Source organism: Octodon degus, unplaced genomic scaffold (genome assembly GCF_000260255.1).
Source record: "Octodon degus isolate 3935 unplaced genomic scaffold, OctDeg1.0 scaffold00093, whole genome shotgun sequence".
In the NCBI taxonomy this organism is placed as follows: domain Eukaryota; kingdom Metazoa; phylum Chordata; class Mammalia; order Rodentia; family Octodontidae; genus Octodon; species Octodon degus.
In genome coordinates, this window is record NW_004524669.1 from 10397940 (window position 1) to 10418320 (window position 20381).

Sequence of the window (20381 nt, forward strand, 5' to 3'; positions counted from 1 at the left end):
GAAGCACCTGACTCAGTTCACCACTCAGCCCTGCCTTCAATAACGTCCCCTGTGAGCAGGCCCTGCGCACCCCTCTTACAGGTGCTTGGCTCAGCCTGGCCAGCACTGCCCAAGACAGAAAAGAACACACGGACTTCACCTAAGGTGAGCTGGCCCACACTACGACTGTTTGTTAGAAATAGCCCATCTGAATATTTTTTTGAGAAGCAAAAGGAATACAAAATGTCAAGAGCATCTTTCAATTCTCTTCTGGAAAATTCTGCGGCTGGGGCAACACCATGGGACTTTCCTCACAGCACAGCTCCAAGGCGAGCTATGAATATGAAAAAGGCCTCATGAGCCACCGTAAAGCACGCCTACCTTCTCAGCATAAGAGGGCTCAGTTTATTGTATATGGCAAGCTCACGGCACCCGAGGAGCAAATACGTGACGCACACCCTATGAAAAGCAAGGTTTCACCATGAGCTGTCCCCACACGAACAGCTGCCTATGACAAAGCCCTGTCCATGTCCCCGAGCGACCACCAAGAGTGCTGACCTGGTTAGTCATTCTCTCTGCTGCCTCCCTACTCCCTGATGACTCTCTACCCTCAGAGCTCTCCCTGCTCTCTGCTCTACACCGGCATGACTACAGGGTTAGGTTCAATTCCTTTCTGAGGAGCCATCTATTTAAAATGAGTCAAGAAAAAAATCAATATTAGTATTCAAAAGAACAATGTGAAAGAGGTTCATGATGAGATCTTTGAAAGCTGCTCCCATGTGGAAGACTTCAGCCCTGCATGTTCTCTTTCGATGAGGTCAACCTCCACTTAGAATCCCAAGAGAGTGCCCGCCACCCCAGGGCTCGCCAAAGGCGGATGTCTGGAAACCCAGATGGAAGGCATTAAAGCTCCATGAAGAGCTGTCCTTCCACAGGCTTCACTTCAGAATAACTCAATTCAGCACCGGCGCACCTGAAAAACACTGACAAAGCGAGCTGCTACTCTGGCCATCCCGGCCGCTCACCCACATGGTGAGGTCTCGCTGCCTGTGGCTCCCCTGGACTTCACTGTGAGCTCATCAATGTCCTGACCCATGCCTGAAATCCCAGCTACCACTTCGGAAGCTGAGGATGGCGGATCACAAGTTTCAGATCAGACCGACCTAGGTTAACACAGTGAGACCCTGTCTCAAAATAAAACCTTGAAAATGTTGGGGATATAAATCAAGTCTGGATCCAGTCCCCAGGAGAAGAGGAGGAAAAAGCTCAAAGCAGAGCACTCAAGACTCAAATGAAGCGCACAGCCCCAAGCCCTTTTCTGCACACGCTAGCTACAGTATTTGGACTTGTACTACCTCATACCTTTCTTCCTGGATTCTGCACTCCTATGAAGGCTGGTTTCCTACGTCTGTCCACTTATCACCTCAGCAAGAAATGTGTGACGATCTGTGACAGCTCCCTACCTCTCAGACTCCCATGTCTTGTGAGACTCACTGACATGCTCTGTGTGCACAGGCTGGGGGGTGCAAGGGCAGGAACACAGCGGGACTGTGGGGACACGTGCCCTGCCCTCTCCAGGTGCACAGGGCCAATGGAGAATGTCCATGGCTGTGCAAACCCAGGGAAGCACCATACCCCCATCCCTGTCCTGTCCCTCCCCCCATGGAGCCCGAGGCCTCACTCCCACGAACAGTGCCACGGGGCATTCAGGTCGAAAGTCAGGCAATCTGCATCCTAGGAACCCAGCTTAGTTTTACTTGTTGTGAACCCAGTTTAAAAGGATGTATCCCTGGGCCAGCCAGATAGCTCAAAAGCGCCAGTTTAGGCAGATGCAGGAGCCAGGGGGTTGATTTCCAGCCTGCCGTGCCTGCCCTGCCCCCGCACTATTGAGACTCTGCGTGGTGGTGCCTGCCTGTAATCCCAGTGCTTCAGTGGCTGAAAACAGGAGAATCACTGAGTCTGATCTACGTAGTGAGACCCTATAGACCTGTACTAAATACATTTTTTTTAAAAAAAGGGTGTATCCCTAAAGAGCATATTCGCAAATGATAACATCTCTATGTTCTCTTTTAAAGGAACAAACACCAAGCAGAAAGTCCTATCTGGGCTACACTTAAAAATCACTGTCAACACCTTGAAAGATACATGCAGTAAGGTCTTCAAATTTATTTAACAACATCAGCATTTCCGAAGTTAAATGCCGTTAAGCTGATGAGGGCTATGAATAAATCACTATTAACATCAAATGCTCCCCTGCGGGCACAGGTACTACAGCTGGAGGAACAATGGATGCACAGCTTCCAGGGAACAGCGTGCGTCCTCCACACAGACCTGTGCTACCCTACAGTGCTGTGCTCATCCTGGAGCTTCGCCATTCGGATCAGTGTCCCCAACCACAGCAGAAGGCTTCCTATCAGTCCCCGGGCTGGGCGGCAGGCAGGAGGGCTGGCCCCACACAAGCTGTGGGAAGGTCACCTCAGCGACAGGTTCGGCCCTCCATGAGGAGACTGCCCATCAGCATGAAAGGCACAGCGCATGTCCCCACACAGGACTGGGACTCCTCCCCGAGGACAGGACTGAGAAATAGCCTATCGCTTCATGTCAGGCCTGACCTACATTCCCCCAGCTTCCTCACAACAGCTTGTCCCTGTGTCAGAGGCTCTGTGCAGTGCAGTGACAGGACCACCCCGGGCCCTGGGCGGAGGGCGCCCTCCCCTCCTTGGGGGAGGCTCTTGATGCATCACCGCATTCCCCAAAGGGCTGGAAACAGCACACACATGTTCAGCTGCTGTGGGAAGGGGCTGCTCGGCTTCCTGGGGAGCTGGGTGCAGCAGCTCCATCGGCTCCCACGGGGTCGGTCACTGCTGAACCCGGGCAGCTCCCAAGCCCACCACCAGAAAGGCCTGGTGAGCACGCAGGGCCCGTGCACCTACCGTGCCGCTGCAGGTCGTACTCCTTCCTCAACTCTTCATTCCCCAGAACCTTCCAGGCCTGGCCCACCTCAATGAACTTCTGTCGATGCTCCTCCAGCGTCTCTGCCGGTGTGGCTGTGCTCTGCTTGTCAGGGTGATACTGCAAGCAAACCAGAGGGGTCATGAGCAGCAGGAAGCTGTGCATGCTGTCGGGCCAGGAGACCACTGCAGGGGCCACCAGAGAGAGTCCTGGCCGAACATGATCCGCCAGTCTGAGAGAAGGAGCCACAGCTGCAAGCACTCGCTTCCACCTCCTCCCACATACCGCTGGCAGGAAACCTCAGCCGGCCCACCTCCCCAAAAGTGACCAGGGTATCAAGCGAAAGAAGACATACTAGATGGTTCTGTGACTGGAAACTCTGGTTCTGGCAGTTCTACTCTAGGGTGAATGAAACCCACTCTGGGATCCAGGTAGGGACAGGTGATGGGAATAGCAGAGGGCAGGACTGAGGTATTCAGGGACTGAAGTGTTCTGTGGCTCATTCTGGGGGCAGTAACCTGGTACCAGAGCTCACCAGACCAGGCATGTAAGTGAGATCAGCACACCTCATCCGTGTGCGCTGAGGCTATCCCAATAATAAAAGCTTTTCACAATTACCTAAACTGTGCAAAAAAGATTTTAACGCCACCGCTGCCACCACTGCCCTGTGTACCCTTACTGATACTGGAGACTGAACCCAGGAAATGCCGGGCTACATTCCCAGCCCTTTTCAGAATCCGAGACAGGGTCTTCCTAGCTCGCTCAGGCTGGTCTCAACACAGAGGCCTGCCTCAGCCTCCCCAGAAGCTGGGAGGTACAGACACGCGCTGCCACATGCAGTAACTTAGCAAATCTTCTGAAGCCATGAGGGAAAAATGAGGCATTTCTTCCAATCTTATAAAAAGTTATAAAAAGTATAACTTAAAGAATTGTGACTTAGTAAAGTTTGAACTAGAGTCATTTGTAGAAAGTTTTATTATTTGTGAACACACTTAAAAACAACTTAAACACTTAAATTCCAACAACTTAAAAACATTAAGTGTTGCTTAGTATATAGCTAAAGCATCTCCAAAATTGAAACATAAATGTCACGATACTAAGAACAGCAACAGTGATATCATCTCTGTAATTCACTGTAACAGTACAAAAGAATGTATTTCCAGAATTCCCACGAGGTGCTGCTCACCACTGTCAAATGAAAGAACTCTCTGACTCAAGCAACTTCCTCACATTTTAAGCCCATCTTTTCAGTTTTATAAGCTGCTATTCTTTAAATCCCCATGTCATTTATTGAGGGTAAGAAAATCTGACACAAATAAAAAGATGAAGAAATCATATTCATATAAAAGAAACATTCACAGCGGCACTGAGGACAAGAAGAGCAACGGGGCATTCCATCAAGACCCTGATAACTGTCTGAACTGTTTAACTGACAGTGACCACTTTACACTTTAATCATGAAGTCTGCGTCCTTTTGTCCCTGGGCCACGGACTTGCTGGCGTGCTGGCCAGCACTCTCCGGCGGAGCCGCACATACCCAGTCTCCCTGCTTTGTGCTACCCCAGAGTCTATAACCATGGTGGGCCACCTACGTCTGAATCTTAGATATTCTCTGCCCACCAAGTCTGAATACTTTTTGAATTGCCAATACTGGAGTAACTGTTACAATGTGTCACCCTCATTCTGGGGCCCAAAATTCCAAGCCCTGTCCCACCAAACTCTCCGGGCAATGCTGCATGCTAAACTTTGAGAACACTGTTAGCCTCCACTGTTTAAAATATAGCAATAAAGGGTAAGTCAGAAAACTTGTTTTCATAAAAATATTCCTGTAACAAATGTATTCTGCCAAGTATATGTATTTTAAAAAGGAAAATAAATGTTGAATCTGTGATACTCCTGGATCATGTTAACTTACAATGCCACATTTTTTAGGTATCTGACACCTTCTGTCCACTAGTTGTAAACGATGGCCTTTTTATTTCATGGTGAGCCCTAAAATAAACTTACTTCCCTCAAGAGGCTGTGGAAATGTGCCAATTTTTCCAAGGAGTAGGGCGCTAAGTGTATGAAGCCTTGGCCCCCGAGCCCTGCAGTGGTATCCACTGATAGGCTTAGCACACAGGCAAGTGTTTTGGAATTACAGGACAAGAACTGACCTATGGATTGTACAAACAGCACAGTACAACACAGTGTCAACGTTTCCACAGCTCGTCTGTCTTAGTAAATCTGTGGATGCGCCTGGGCTCCCACTGAATTCCTGAGTGCCTTTGGAAGCACCTGTAGGCACAGGAAAGGCACCGGGAAGGGAACGAAATGCTGTTTCTTCAAGGTAAATACCTAAAAGTCTTACAGCAAATCACTCACATACATTATCCTATACTACACACCTGGGATTGTTCTGTTACTGATAAAACAGTAACTGCAAATAAGAAGTAAACCGTTATGAAAAGAACCTTGGGCAAAGCTGATTAAACAGAAACTCCCAAGTAGTCAAGCTGATACTATCTGACCTATCAGCGTGGCCCATGACCCACAGAACTACAGTTTTTGTTCTCAGCAGATGAGTGTAGCACCATTCACAGGGTACAAGCTCTCTAGTTCCACCAAACTTTGGATTCAAGAACTAAATTCCAAAGTACCTCCAGAAACCTGTTTTATCAGCACTATAAATTCAATATATTTAAAACCTGTAACTATCTTAAAGGTTATAAATCTTATAACCTATAAGATTTTAAAATTAGATTCTCTATTAAAATTCTTGTCTGTTACAAGCATTGATGCGCTGAATAAATGGTAAAAGGATGAAAAGTGAAAAAAACTTTCGAATAACCCAGGCTCCCAACAGAGAGCAACAGGAGGCCCTGTGGGCGCAGCACCCGTGCCCCCCACATTCCAGCGCCAACTTGCTTGCTTGAGCCCTGTCTCCTGCAGTCACACCTAAGAGCTCCCACTCACCTGCCTGTTTCCAGCTCACATGCCTGCACTTCTCTCTGACCACTGTCCCCTGACAAAATGACACAGTCTAAGTGACACTGCTGCAAAAGCAACAAGTCACACTCATTGCCCTTCCAGGTCCTCTGTAAGAGAGCCCAAGCTCCCACTCCACCTCCGCCTCTTCCCAGTGGGAGGGTGCAGGCAGTGTCCCGCAGTGGCAGGCACCACAGAGCTTAGCCTGTGAGAGTAAGGAGCAGACAGTCAACCGGCCAGGCAGGACGGAAGGTGGGTTCTGGCCCGAGGTCGGGATGTGTGTGCTCTTCTCTCCTACTCTTCCTAGCAAGCAAGTATTCATGTGCCACGCTATGCAGCGGGCACAGAAAGAGCCTGGTATGGGAATGCGCTCCTGCCCACGGCACCTTCGAAGACTCTACCACCCAAGCCAAGAGGGGGCACAGTAACACTCTGTGGGACATGCATGCAAGCTGGCTACTGCTTGTCTGCCCCCTCAAGCACTCCAGCCTCATCCTGAGGCAGGACTGCAATGTGCGAGTACCAAGGACTACATCCTGGGGCCCAGAGGCTCTGCCGCTGCGAAGGGACTGAGCCTAAGCTGCAGGCAGGTCCCAGTCTTTCTCTCTGGTAGTCCAGCGCCAGGCCCTTGCCAGACACCAACCCCATGATCTTGGATTTTCAGACTCCACAACCAAGAGCCACTATATTTGTTTGTATAAATTTCCCAGTCTCCAGAATCTTGTTGAAGTAGAATATAGAAGCTGAGACCTAAATCCTTGCAAAAATTAGTCCCCTCTCCCTGCCCCCCGTGTTTCTAGCTTTCTTCTAGGCTTTGTGAACACTGTCTCCCACACCAATTGCATTCTACTACACAAGGGAGGAAGTGTCTTAAGAACAATAGCTCTTACCCATATCTCAGCAAAAAGAGAGTTGGGCAACATTTTTGACTTTCATTTTGCCAATGATTCTTGGGACGGAATCCCATCCCAGGTGGTCATGCCAAGCCCAATATGGCACTGCTGGACCCACCTTACAGAGAGCTGCTACTGCAAACAGCACAGGACTCTCAAGGCAGTGGTGCACAAACGCAAGACAAAGCCTACTATGGGTTATTGTTCCTAGGCACCGTCTGAGGACCGAGGCAGCACAATATTTTGAGCCACTCATCACAAAGACAATAAAACCTCGTTTCTTTGGACATCTCACAAGAGAATGGAGATCAAGGTGAATAATATGATTAATAACACATTAGTTAATCTGACCGCAACATCTGACAAGAAGAGCACCAGCCTAACGTTCTTCCCCATGAAGACCTATTCTTGATTAACCAAAGGATTAAACTTAGGCTTTACTAAAATATTTCAGGAAAATCAGTAGATTCCTAATCTTTGATCATTTTATACAACCTAGGAACCTCCTTCCCCAAAATGTTTATACATCCCTACTTTCTTTCCTCCCAAAGTAAGGCAAAAGAGAGGGTGCCCATTTAAATACAAGTAAGCCCATCCTTCTCTGAGGTCCTTCCCACGCTCGCCACCACTCCTGGCCCCAAGTCTTCCTGGATGCACTCAACACGAGCTGGAGGAAACCCATGACAGATGCGTACCAGGTCTCCGGGTCCCATGACAATGAGCAGCTGGGCGCAGCCAGCCTGCCTCCTGGCCCACTGGGGAAGGACCACTCTAACTACTTGCAGAAATGTACAGACAGACAGAGACCCTACTGCACTCCCCTCGGCAGCTCGGGCTCCGCTCTGCAGCCACCAAGGTCAGCCTTCACACTCTTCTAAGTAATCAGTCTGCCTTATTAATGACACTACTGTGCTGGCGGTGAATTTCCTCCAGTATGACACCCTTGGGATAGAAAAAACCAAGAAAAGGAAAGAAAATGTGACAGATGAACTTTACTTAGCTCATGGCTAAGTCAGCTCTAAAAGAGTTTCCTGTAAAAATACAAAATATGATTTCCACTGACTGGAATGTCACATAAGAGGTGCCCACAGTGGCAATGAGCCCATATGCTACAAGCACTGGCCCCTTCATACTACGTGCTCAAGCTTTCTGGGGAATTACCACCCATGCCCGGGCTGGGACCACAGCCCTCCTCCATTCTTACCAATTCGCCTCAGAGGGCACTCGGGAAGGTGGCTAACTTTCACACTGGTGAGGCTGCCACAGAGAGGGGGCAGCACTGAGAGCCGGGGTGAGGCTCGGTGACTGCTCTGTGTCCCAGACAGGGACAAATAACCGACTTAGAGTCTCAAGCAAACACACACAGCTGAGCTAATTTCTGGGTTTCATGGCCGCAAATGTGTTATCAGGAAGGAGCCATTGCTTGGCTGGTGCAGCAGTACAGCTGAGGTTATGCACTGGTAACTCCCCAAGGAACCTGCACGCAGTGTAGACGGGAGGCAGAGATGCACAGCCCTGCACAACTGCTTCTACGTGGTGCGCAGCTGTTTAAAGAAAGACCGTGATGCCAAATGGAGGTGAAGAGGCTCTGCAAAGCATGTCCTTTGCACTCTGACACCAAATCAAGATTTCAAAAGTTGAAAAAGCGATTCCATAGGTAGTCAAGCACAACACACTACTGCCACCTAATGCTTAGGAAAATATTGCCTAAAGAGACAGTCAACATTTATTTACCAAACAACAAAACACGCACGCATCCGCAATATGTTTTAACTTTCTAAAGTTTGTGACTTAAGAAAATATAATCCATTTTAAGACCAGCAACCCCCAAATGCGCTTATCCGTCTTACCACAACTATGCTGGCCAAGAAAGATGGCACAACGGCTCCAACAGGACGCTGCAGAGCTCAGGGGTCCCGCGCTCTCCTGCTCCTGCTGCAGAGCTAAGCACTGGTCTCTCCACAGCACCTCAGCACTGCTAGTAGAAGAGCAGTCTTCCCAGGTGCCCAGGCCCACAGCGAGGTCAACACTCTACTTCAGCGAGACTACTCTGGAAAGTTTCTAGCTAGTCACTAAGCACTGGATCAGAAGCTGCCTAAATCAAACCTGTGACATCACGAGATAAGATCTGGTCTCCACTGCTTCCTGGCACTGAGCTCCTACACCCCTTGGGGGTCTCGAGTGCAGTGTGTCTTCTGTGTGCCAGAGACATGCCCGGTGTAGGGTCTCTGGACAGCTGCAGGACAGGCTGAGCCCGAGTCCAGGCACAACCAGACCTCCCCAATCCCTGGGGGTGGAGAGAGGTGCTGCGGGCGGAGCACATCACACGACCTGGCCAAACAGCAACGCTGCCGCCATCAAGCAGCCAGAGGTCCAGGCCAGCGAGCAGAAACACTGCCACGTGGCGGAAAGGGCTGCGCCCTAAGCCCATGAAAACGGAAGCCCTCGTGTTCCGGATCCTTCCCAGATCGCATGTGGTGAATCTCTTCGCCTCAATGTTCATTTTTTTCCTTACAAGTATCTTCTGTAGCAAATGGGTCAGTGAAATGCTGTCCTACAATCCAGAAGTCCCTCAAGCAAATTAATGTAAATTCAGGCGGGCCCCACCACGGTCGTTCATCAGAAGCACGGGTCATACTGACGTCTGCAATGACACGTGGCAGCGGGTGGCAGCGCCGAGCAGCTCGGGTCTATGCTGGTCAGCTTTCCTCTTGTGGGGAATGCCACTTATAACTGGAACTGCGGCTTACATTTTCTGAGGTTCAAGTCCACGGCTGGTTGGCTGCAAAAACATCACAGTGGAGCAACACTGCTCACTTGGTGGCAGCCCAAAAGCAAACAAGGAACAGTGCAGCCCTGGGGGGCTCAGGGAAGAGCTGCAGGCCTGACCTCGCACCTGTTGCCTCCCCTCACACAGCTAGAAGCTGGGCTTACCAAGTCTCTGGGCAGCCCTGAAGCCACCCAAGTCGCCAAGTAGGATGAATTGCCACATTCCACCCCGTGCTGCCCAGACACATCTCCTTAAGCCATACTTGACTCCAAATGAACACGTCGTAACTCCATCTTACGTGACTATACCACATTCAACTGAAAACATACTAATGCCCTTCCCCAAACCTCAACACTTCCAACATTGCTCTAAAGTCCTAAAACCCTGCCTCAAAATAAAAAACAAAAATGGACAGAAGATGCAGCTCAGCATGAAGGCCCTGTGTTCAATCCCCAGAACCACACGTACTGGATGTTCTGGATGGTGGGGGCAGCCCCCACCTCTCCTGTGTGCCAGCTGCCGACATGGCCTCTCCTCGGGCTGGTTCTCCTCACTGTCTACGGCTTCCCTCAGCAGACTTCTGCATCCAGGCGTCTCTGGCTTTCAGAGGACTTCACTGCACTCTCAGCTTCATCCTCAGCTTCACACACCCCCTCCCTCTCGGGGCACACTGCCAGGCCTTCCAGGCTTTCCTCTGAAATCCAGGCGGAAGCCTCCATGACCCCACAACTCAGTGCATTCTGCAGGCCTGAAAAACAGCATCACATGGAAGAAACCAAGGTTGTCCTGTCAGACTACGCGGAAGCCAGACTCCTCTGGACTATGGCTACAGGGGCCACTAGGTGCTTACATGGTTGCACATGGTGAAATGAATCTCAAAAGTCTGTTCCCTAGAGAGTCCTTCTTGACTATGGGACTCAGGGGCTCTTTTCTAAATAAAAGGCTCATAGTTTTGCACCCCTGAGCCTGCAAAGGCAAGTTCTTGCTGATTCTCAAACATCTCCCAGGCATCTTCCTCTTTTTACATACATAGTTTCCTTTCAATGATGTTCCTCTTTGGCCACTATACCACCTGCAGCCTTCGTATTTATATGTGCTTCTTTCTCTGGCCAAAATTTAAAATTTTCTAATTTTTCTGTTTTTCTAATGCTATGGTTTTTGTTCGTCAGACACAGAACAAATTTGGCTAAAAGACAGTAATGGCCTGGGAAGACAGCCTGGTGTGGACTAAGCACCTGCCTGGTAAGCATAAGGTCCCAAGTTTGAGCCCTGGTACTGCATGACATGCCGACCCTGGGTTCCCTGGGCGCCCTGTGCAGACCCCAAAAATGGGCGTAGTGGCGCATGCCTGTGATCCCAGTGCTGGGGAGGCTGAGACAGAGAGATCTCTCCAAGTCTGAACTGCATAGCAAGACCCTGCATCAAAGAAATAAAGAGACAGTACTGCCAAGCTTTGAATGCTGGGTTAATTTAAAATTTACACCTCCAATCACTTAGCTCTCACCTTTAAACTCAGCCTCACGTGAAGTTTTAGGACACTGTCAAAATGTAGGTAACTTTTTACCTTAGTGTAAAAGTATGGCCTGTACTCAAATCCCTGCTCATATCTGAAACCGCATGAGCCTAGCTTAAGCTGTCATTATCTTCTGAGTTCTGAACAAAACCACCCACCAGGCTGTTTGCAGCATTCTAAAGCTTCACTAGCCTTTATCTCCAAACCTTTCCAAACTCCTTCTACCCGCGTCCGAAGGCTTGCAAACTACATGGCTGGGTGTGGTCATGGCCACAGCCCCTTCTCTGACAGCAAACTACTGTACCGATCAGCTCTCCCACTGCTGGGTCAAGCTGCCCATTATGGTTTACATCTAGATGTCCCCCAAAGTTTCACATGGTCACAGATGGGCCTCTGGAAGGGAATGGATAGCCAACTTGCTGTTTGGAGGCCTGGGTGTGACTGAGAAAGTTGTGTCTCCCCTTTCACCACCTCCCTTTGCTCTCTGCTTTCTGTCTGCCATGCTACAGGCTGCTCTCCCTCCCAGGCCAAGTCCTCCTGCCGTGCCATCCTGCTTTGGAGCCAGCTGATTACAAACTGAAACATGAGCCAAAATTAATTTCTCACCCTTTAAGTTTCAGATATCAAGTATTTTGTTCCAGTAACAAGGTCATGAAAACTTTGACACTAAAGGAGGAAACATTGATTTTTGGCTCATGGCTTTAGATATTTCAGCCCAGCTGCTCCTAGGCAGAGACATCATGGAGGAAGTACGTACGGTGAGGCAAAGCAGCCGGATTCATGCAGCCAGATGCAAGGAGGGAAATGCACCAAGATTAAGGGCCCATGACCAGGAGTAGCATGCAAGCTCACTGCTGCAGGGCCCACCCATACATTCCTAGATGCACAACTACCAACCCCCAGACAGCGCTCAAGCCAGCTAAGTTGGCAAAACTACTTAGTCAGGACACCCAGGCAGCGTCCACTTGAAAACAGCTCGCTGTGCAGGAAAAAATTCCTGCAAATCAGGTATGCAAGCTATTGCAGGCGTAGTGCGTAAATAGGACATGTACTCTGGTTTGGGCTATTTCCATACAATTCTGTCCAGCAATACATATATGTAAGTGTATGACATAAACAGCAGCATATGGAAACGAAAAGACATCCAAAACGTAACCTTATCATTTTTAAATGCTTTTTGGTTTTTAAAAAATGTTTTCTGCTGAACGATAATTAAATTTATGTCACTACAATATACTAATACATAGCCCTTCATGGATGTCTGCATTTTATACATAATGTTTGTAATGATCTTAATTTATATGAGGAACCACATAAAGAACCTGGCTGCATGCCCTACACTATTTCATTTAGTCTTTACGAAACACTGTGAGGAAGGTATCATCCTCAGTCTTGCAAATAAGAAACCGAGGTTAACAGAAGTTAAGTCATTCCTCCTGGGCTCCACCAACCAGAGGTGACACTGACGAGACTCAAGGCCAGGACTCCGCACTTCAAATGATGTACTACACGTGAACCATTGACTTTACCATGTGTCTTTCTCTACCAGGGAAGCCGCTATACCCACAGCATCTAGAACACAGCCTAGAAATGCAGAGATTAGCCCGCGACAAATTTTGAGTGAACAATGAATGAACTGCTAAATATAACCTCAGATTGTTTCAGTCCTCATAAACAGACCTAAGCCCATACCTTTAACTAGTTTAAAAATTGTAATCCTCTAAGAAAATAATTTGAAGTATCTTCAGCCACTGTAAGAATGCTCTGTAGTTTCTTCTTCTTTTTGGTAGCAGGGATCAAACTCAGGAGCTTGCACTTGCCAAGCAGGTGCTTAAGCCACCAAACTATCTCCCCGGCCCTCCTCTGTAGTTTTAACACCTTTTCTAGACACCTCACACACTGCAGCACAGATAATGCTCAATTCATAGTAAGCAACAACATGATGATAAAATGAGTTCTATATTCTGTCACTGAACTTAAATCTATTTGATCTTTAATTAGTGGGTAACGTGGTCACAACAGCATTCACCATACCAGTGACAGAAAATAACTGAGGCATACATTTATAACAAATTATTATAGTTCTTAGTAACAAATAAATTGGAAAATAAGAGAAAATAATCACAACATAAATTAACAAGTAAAAAAGGGGATTAATGAGCTAAAATCCATGATTTCTCTGAAGGCAAACTATAAAATCGAGGTATCTCCACTTATCTCGGAGGTATGCATTTTGTAGGCAAGGGCTAGTTGCTGTTGTTAACCTCACCTGTAATGGCCCCACTGCAGTTCAGACTCCCCAGGGCTGGGATTACAGTCATGTGTCACCAGGCCCAGTGTCAGTGGCCAGGTTCCAGGGCCGGCACAGCTTGAGGTACTGGGGATCAAACCTGGGTCCTTGCACTTGCCAAGCAGGCGCTTAGGACTGAACTATCTGCCCTGTCCTCATCTCTCTTTAAAATTCTGAACTAATTAATAATTAAACCCCACAATAGCCAAATAAAACATCAAGATATTTTTAGAACCTAAAACAATACCAAAAAAAACATTCAGAGACAGAAAGCTGATCCACAACTACCTAAAGAAGGCTGGGGAGGACAGAGGAATTTTCTGGGGTCATGTAAGTACTCTGTATTTTGGTGCACTGACAGTTACATTGTACCAAAACATAACTCAGGACTACTCTGCATCTTCATGAGGTGTGGCCAAAAAGCACAGCACAGGCAATGTTTCAGCCCAGCACCACCGGGCAGAAAGGGGGCTCTTACAGACAGGACCCAGCACCACCGGGCAGAAAGGGGGCTCTTACAGACAGGACCCAGCACCACCCGGCAGAAAGGGGGCTCTTACAGACAGGACCCAGCACCACCCGGCAGAAAGGGGGCTCTTACAGACAGGACACGGCACCACCCGGCACTACCCGGCAGAAAGGAGGCTCTTACACAGAGGACCTGGCACCACCCAACAGAAAGAGGGCTCTTACACAGAGGACAGCGTCCTCAACCATCCTCCCCACCAGTTCAGGCTCTTCCCACAACAAAATGACCAGGAAAGTACTTCTGAATCAATTCAAGACCTCAAAGAAGCCACAGAACACAACTAAGGACAGTCCTGAGAGGACTCCAGAGCCCTTCAGAAAATGCCAAGAATGATGGATGAGTGTGAGGGAAGGGAAGGGTACGGAGGGGGACAGATAGCAATATGTCTTTTACTAGAAATATTTAAAATTAAACACCACATTTTTATCTTACACCATATAATCACAAATTTCTATGCAAATATGCAATTACGTATTTATATAATTTGTGTATTTTATGCATACACCTGTACTACACAGACGCTGCTCATTTAACTGCTGAGTTCCACTCCTGCAACTAGGCTGCTAAATGAACCAGTCACTGAGCAAGGACTTGTACAGGGTATGGACATTGTAATATTAAGAACAAAGAAGTGCTCCAAGCCAACTCTTGACCCAAGGCCTCTGCATTTATCCTTATAATTCTCAGCTCTCTATTCTACAGTACAATCAGCAAATGCTACAGTACTGTAGAATCAAGGTATACTGTACCAGCAAAGCCAGAGGTTGTATAAACAGAGCTGCACCAAAAAGTCCTAACCGTGCACCTTGGTGGTAGTCACTGAACAGGTAGGTCGTTAAACAAGGACTATTTGTGTGTGTATACAGCTCTTTACATATATATTGTGAATGTAGCTAATAATTTTGTATATACGAATTATACCTCAATAGTTAGTTTCTTAATAATACTTAAAAGTAAAAGAGCCGAAAGCCAATGCGGGAGTGGCAGCACTCTTGGAGGTGTGAACAGCAGGACTTCACGTCTGAGCCCTGCCTGGCAACATGGCAACTTAGCAAGATCCCGCCTTAACAAAATCAGAAGGGCTGGGGGTGTATGTCAGCACAAAGGCTCTCTGTTCCCACTAGCACTGCAATAAAACAAAGCAGAATACAACAAATGGAACAAAAACAGCCTGAGAAACATGATAAAGTTCCCATTATTTTAAAAAAGTGAGATACTAATTCCTTTGGAAGGATGACAGAAAACAATGTTATACCAGGTCACAAGGAAATTTTGCATGCATCACAGTGGTGTGATGCTTTTATTTTTTTGTTTTTATTTTATTTTTTTTTTTTTGGAGGAACCAGGGACTGAACTCAGGACCTTGCACTTGCCAGGCAATCAATCGCTTATTCTACTCAGCCATCTCCCCGGCCCCCACAAGAAAATTTTAATGTAAATGTATTCCAAAATAAAGCCTTTGGTATTCCCATGTCGGCGTCTGTCTGGCGCTGACCCACTGCGACCACGACCGACCACGACCGAGCACTCTCCTTTGCTGCGCTACCTGATTCTGAGCAGCAGCGTCCGCACACTCTGAGCCAAGGCCCGCCCCTTGTCAGCTTCTGCACTGGAGCTTTCCACAGTGTGTGCGGTCGGGGTCTCTGACTTCTCCGAAGCTAGACTACGCTACGAATTATCAAGGCCCCAATCTCCTCTCAGGTTCCTATTAAGTCAGGGATAATTAAAAAGTTCTTTCTTTCTTTCTTCTGCTTTCTGTTAAAGAAAAAGGTGGGGTATTTGTACCTGCATTAATCTAAAAAAGACGAGCAGTGATGAAACTTTAAGGATTTTTTCATCTTAAAAATACAATCCATGGGCTGGGGAGATGGCTCAGTAGAATAAGCACTTCCCTGGCAAGCGCAAGGGTCTGAGTTCAATTCCCGGTTCCACCAAAAAAAAAAAATTCTAATCCACTGAAGCAAGGAAAAAACTTCTCAAAAGGTGGGATTAGCTCAATGACAAAGGTATGGTAAGAGAAAAACAATACATGAAACAATTCCCCAAGCAGTTACAGAAGGTAACAGTGCCATGTGTGCCCTTTGTTTCTAGGGGTGATGACGCTCACTCGGTGGAGTTCCTGTGAGTGAAGTACAACTTAGCCAAGCGTGCAAATGCACGCCTGTGATCCCAGACACTCAGGAGACCGAGGCAGGAGGCTCTCGCTCAGGCTCATTAGCGGCAGCCTGAACAACAGGCCAACTGTCTCAAATGAAAAATGAATAAAAAGGGATACAGCTCAGCCATGAAGCTCAGTCAGTGCAGCAGAGGCCCTGGGCATGGTCCCTAAGTGCGGCAAACACAAACGCGCACACACTTATTCCGGGACAACTTTAGTACAAATGGGGGGGAAGAGAACACGAATTTCTTCAAGATGCCCCCTTGGGAACTGAGAGAAGCAAGTGTCACACACACACACACACACACACACACACACACACACACACACAGAGGCCACACTGGCACACTGCGGCTTCTGGTGCACTGCGCACTTGCTTCCGCAGGTCTGCACAGGCAGGGGAGGCACTGTTCTAACCAGCAGGCTAACTCGTTCCGCTGCTCACAACTCTGAAGCTCTCGGCTGAGAAGATGGAGGAAGCCACGAGTTCAGGGCGGTCCACCTGACTGCAGGTACATGAGCGATGAACACTGCCAGCTGCACCCAACCCCAGCCCGTTCCACAGGAGGAGAACATACTGGCTCATCAGCCTTGACTTTTACAATGGACAGAGGATGTCTCCCCAGTTAGAAAGTCACTCTGCTAAAGCTTTCATCTTATTTACTTGTTAAAATAACTCTCTTGCTGAAATATGACCCAGCCCTCTTAAGCAGATGCACAGAGCACAATCACATTTACAACTATGCTGTGCACGACAGCGCCCCTCGCCTGGGCCAGGCTGCACACAGCTAGACCACCCAGGGCCTGGCCCAGCAGACCTGCCTACGCTCACTGCAGCCCTGCCCTGCTCACTCGGAGGTGGCAGCCAACAGCACTCTTCCCGCCTCAGGCTCCGGGCCCGAAATTCTCACTGGCGACTGCCACGCTTGGAACATCTCACACCATTTGCACGCTTTCTGCCCCGGATTCTCCTATGAGAAGCCCTGCTAACTTTTTGACCATGCCCTAAAACCAAGTACTGTGTGGACTATGTTATCAATGTAGTACAAATTACATATGTGTAAGCTGTGACACACACATAACGTATACAGTTTTACAGTAAAGTCACAACTGCACATGGTGAAAACTACTACCTAAAAATTACTGGGGCCGGGGAGATGGCTCAGTGGGGTAAGCGCTTCCCTGGGAAGCGCAAGGACCTGAGTTCAATCCCCGGTTCCGCAAAAATAAATAAATAAAATTACTTCATACAGAAATTATGGGCACCACATTTTAAGAGAACACTTAAGTAGACCACAGTGTATGTATTTATGATTTATGTAAAACAAAGTCTCATTGAAAAGATTAGAAAGCCCTATTTTCAGCAACATTCTAAATTAAAAGAATTTTCTGAATTAATCTAAACTATCTGAATTAATCTAAACTATTAATCTAAATTAACCTAAACTTCAACTTAAACCTTGTTATCAGAAAGATGAACGTACTGGAAACACCATCCAACAGTGTGGAGAGCTGCGAAGGACCGCGCCTACAAGATGGCGCTGGTTTCCGCCTTCCACCCCCCCCCCCCTTGGGTGAGCGCTCTCTGTGCACAACAACTCTTTATATGGCCAGGGCTGCAGTCATGATTTGCTTCCGCATAGGCTGGACCCATGGGCGATCCCCACGTGGCGCACTGGCATTGGGCTCGGGAGTATATATTAGCCAAGGGCTGGGGGATTGGAAAAGAAGAAGCTTGTAATCAGGGGGCTGAATAAACCGCTGAAGGAAGAGCTGTGTGTTGCGTCTCCTTGCTGGCAAGGTCGTGCGCAACACAACAGCTCAAGAAATGCGCCAGAGAAGCCACCTGCTAACGCATTGTTTTGAAGGACTTCATAACATTACGTGAACGCAGCAATGTAATCAATGTACTCGGCATTAAGTTCTAAACCATGAGATTTAAGATGGAGAAAAGATCAACGCAAAAAAACATAAAGCCTACATACCCAAGACTCCCCCAAAAAGATGAAGACAGCTAACTTCTGGGATCTTCTCCTAGAGTGAGTTAAAGTAAAAAATTCCAGAAATCTTCATGGATTTTAAATTGTGGACCATTCTGTTAGAATCCACAAATGATTTCTGGGATTTTCTAGTGAATGCAATTTTTAGAGCATGGGTGACTGTGTTAACTATAGTGATATGAAGCAAAACTGCAGACTGGAGCGGGGCGACCACCATGGACATCTGGAATGGGACAGCACCAGGGACACACTGCAGCCGCACAGCCAGTCCCCTCAGGACCACAGACACAGGCAGCACATTGAGGCTAGTTTTCCATCCTCACAGCAGCACTGAATTCAAAGGATGAAAAGGACTTTGCACCCGCCTGTTCAAGTGTCCTCTAGCAATGACAGGCAAACCAACTCAGGTAACAAAAAGTGCAGCTGACCATCAGATGACACCCACATACATGACGCTGTCATGGTCCAGAACACTGGTGGTAACACAGATCTTCTCTGGGAGAAGCAGCCTGGACAGATCAAGGGGTCAAATCTGTGAAGACAAAACTGCCAACGCTGCTCAGCCTCAGCTTCACGAATAAACAAAGCAGGGGCAGTCAATACTGTGCACAGTCTTCCCTGTGTGCATCCAAAGGAGAAACATTTATATTCACAAAATTAACTCTTACGCCTTTAAAAAGAACATTCTGACCATGCTGAAGAAAAAAATCCACAAATCTCAGCCTTCAGCCAAACAGAAACACATTGCTCAAAAGTCTGAAGCTGAATTACGATGTGACTGTTCCACGTTTGGATATAACTCCCCTAAACTGTATAACTAACCCATGAGGTAAATAATCACCCCAGGCCTGAGTTGGGCTAGTACGGGGCACCCTGACTTTTGATGGTGTGACACGACTTTCCATTTTTCACTCTACAATGGTGCAAAACTAGAGTGTGGTCAGCAGAGATCCTGATCTTCCACCACACCGGCAACGTACAGACGCACGTCACCCTCTCCTGAGCCGACAGCACAGCACGCCACAGCCTCCGCAGCTGCTGTCATCACAGGGAACATCCCACGCTGACAGCGCCTCGCGCGGGAGCTGGCACTCACCGCAGGGCGGGTGGACTACATTTTTGCACTGCTCACTGCAGCCAGGGCCTCACTCCCTGGCTGGGGCCTCAGCCCTTCCAACACATTTCTGACTGATATCCTAACTCAGAACGGGTTTACGGGACGCAATGCAATCCAGGTATAAAGCAAGGAGTATCTGTATTTACCAAGCATGACTGACATCCATCTCATGGACAAGCAGCTGGCCCAGCCCAGAAGTAATGGGTGTCGCTCCATCGGAGGCAGAACTCAAATCCAAGAAGGGAGCGCCACGGCTCATGTGCGAAACGAGAGAAAAACTCAATGCTGTTTTTCTCTGTGAGTGCTGCAGGTATGCTGAAAAGGACTTTTAAAAACAACCTCAAGGGGCCGGGGAGATGGCTCAGTGGAATAAGCGCTTCCCTGGCAAGCGCAAGGGTCTGAGTTCAATCCCCAGTTCCAAAAAAACAACAACAACAACAAACAACCTTGAGGTCACTGCTGCCTGAAGTCTAGGCAGATAATGTTTCCCAATTCCTTACTACCCATCAGCGAGTTTCTTGCTCAGACCTCAGTTTCTTCAATACTGTATGTTAGGGATGTCATACCTCAGCAAGGGTAAGTGAGCTTAAATACACATCCAGTGACTACAAGAATACCTGCTACACGGTGCTGTGGATCAGCCAAAAATTACCACTTATTAAAAGGTCTTACGCCTGGCCCTTTTATCACAAGAAGCATAGTTTATTTGTCTGAGACAGGGTCTCACTATGTAGTCCAGGCTAGCCTTGAACTCAGGATGCAACCAGGCTGATTTCCAAATTTATGGAATCCTCCTTCCTCAGTCTCCCAAGCGCTGAGATTATACACATATGCAATCAAGCCTGGCTTTTTTTCTTTTCTTTTTTTTTTAAGACAGAAACAAAAAAGATAGTTTCTATGAGTTTCCATGAAATACCTATGTCATTTATTGCCAAGTATCTTCCATTTTGTATGACCTATCGATGACAGCTAAACAGAAGAGGTAACTATGTCAACTAAAATTATAATGTTCACAGGACCAGTTACAGCTTTCTGATTTTAACTTTCAACATTCACCGACTTTTTTGTACAAAATTTCTTAATGCCTAAGTACTTTTCCTGTAATCAAGATTACTTTGGGGCTGGAGAGATGGCTCAGTGGTCTAAAGCACCTACTTGAAACAAGCTTGGCAAAGCACAGGGACCGCAGTTCGATCCCCAGCACCACATGCCA

At 47.7% G+C, this 20381-nt stretch overlaps 1 protein-coding gene across 1 annotated transcript in view; it reads right to left on the bottom strand.

The window, feature by feature from the left end:
* Dnajc24 (DnaJ heat shock protein family (Hsp40) member C24) overlaps positions 1 to 20381 on the bottom strand; it is a 34428-nt gene that overhangs the window by 9485 nt on the left and 4562 nt on the right. The window contains exon 2 of the mRNA XM_004638053.2: positions 2913 to 3051. Within this exon, the coding sequence (XP_004638110.1) occupies positions 2913 to 3051 (139 nt within the window). The remainder of the gene's footprint in view (positions 1 to 2912; positions 3052 to 20381) is intronic.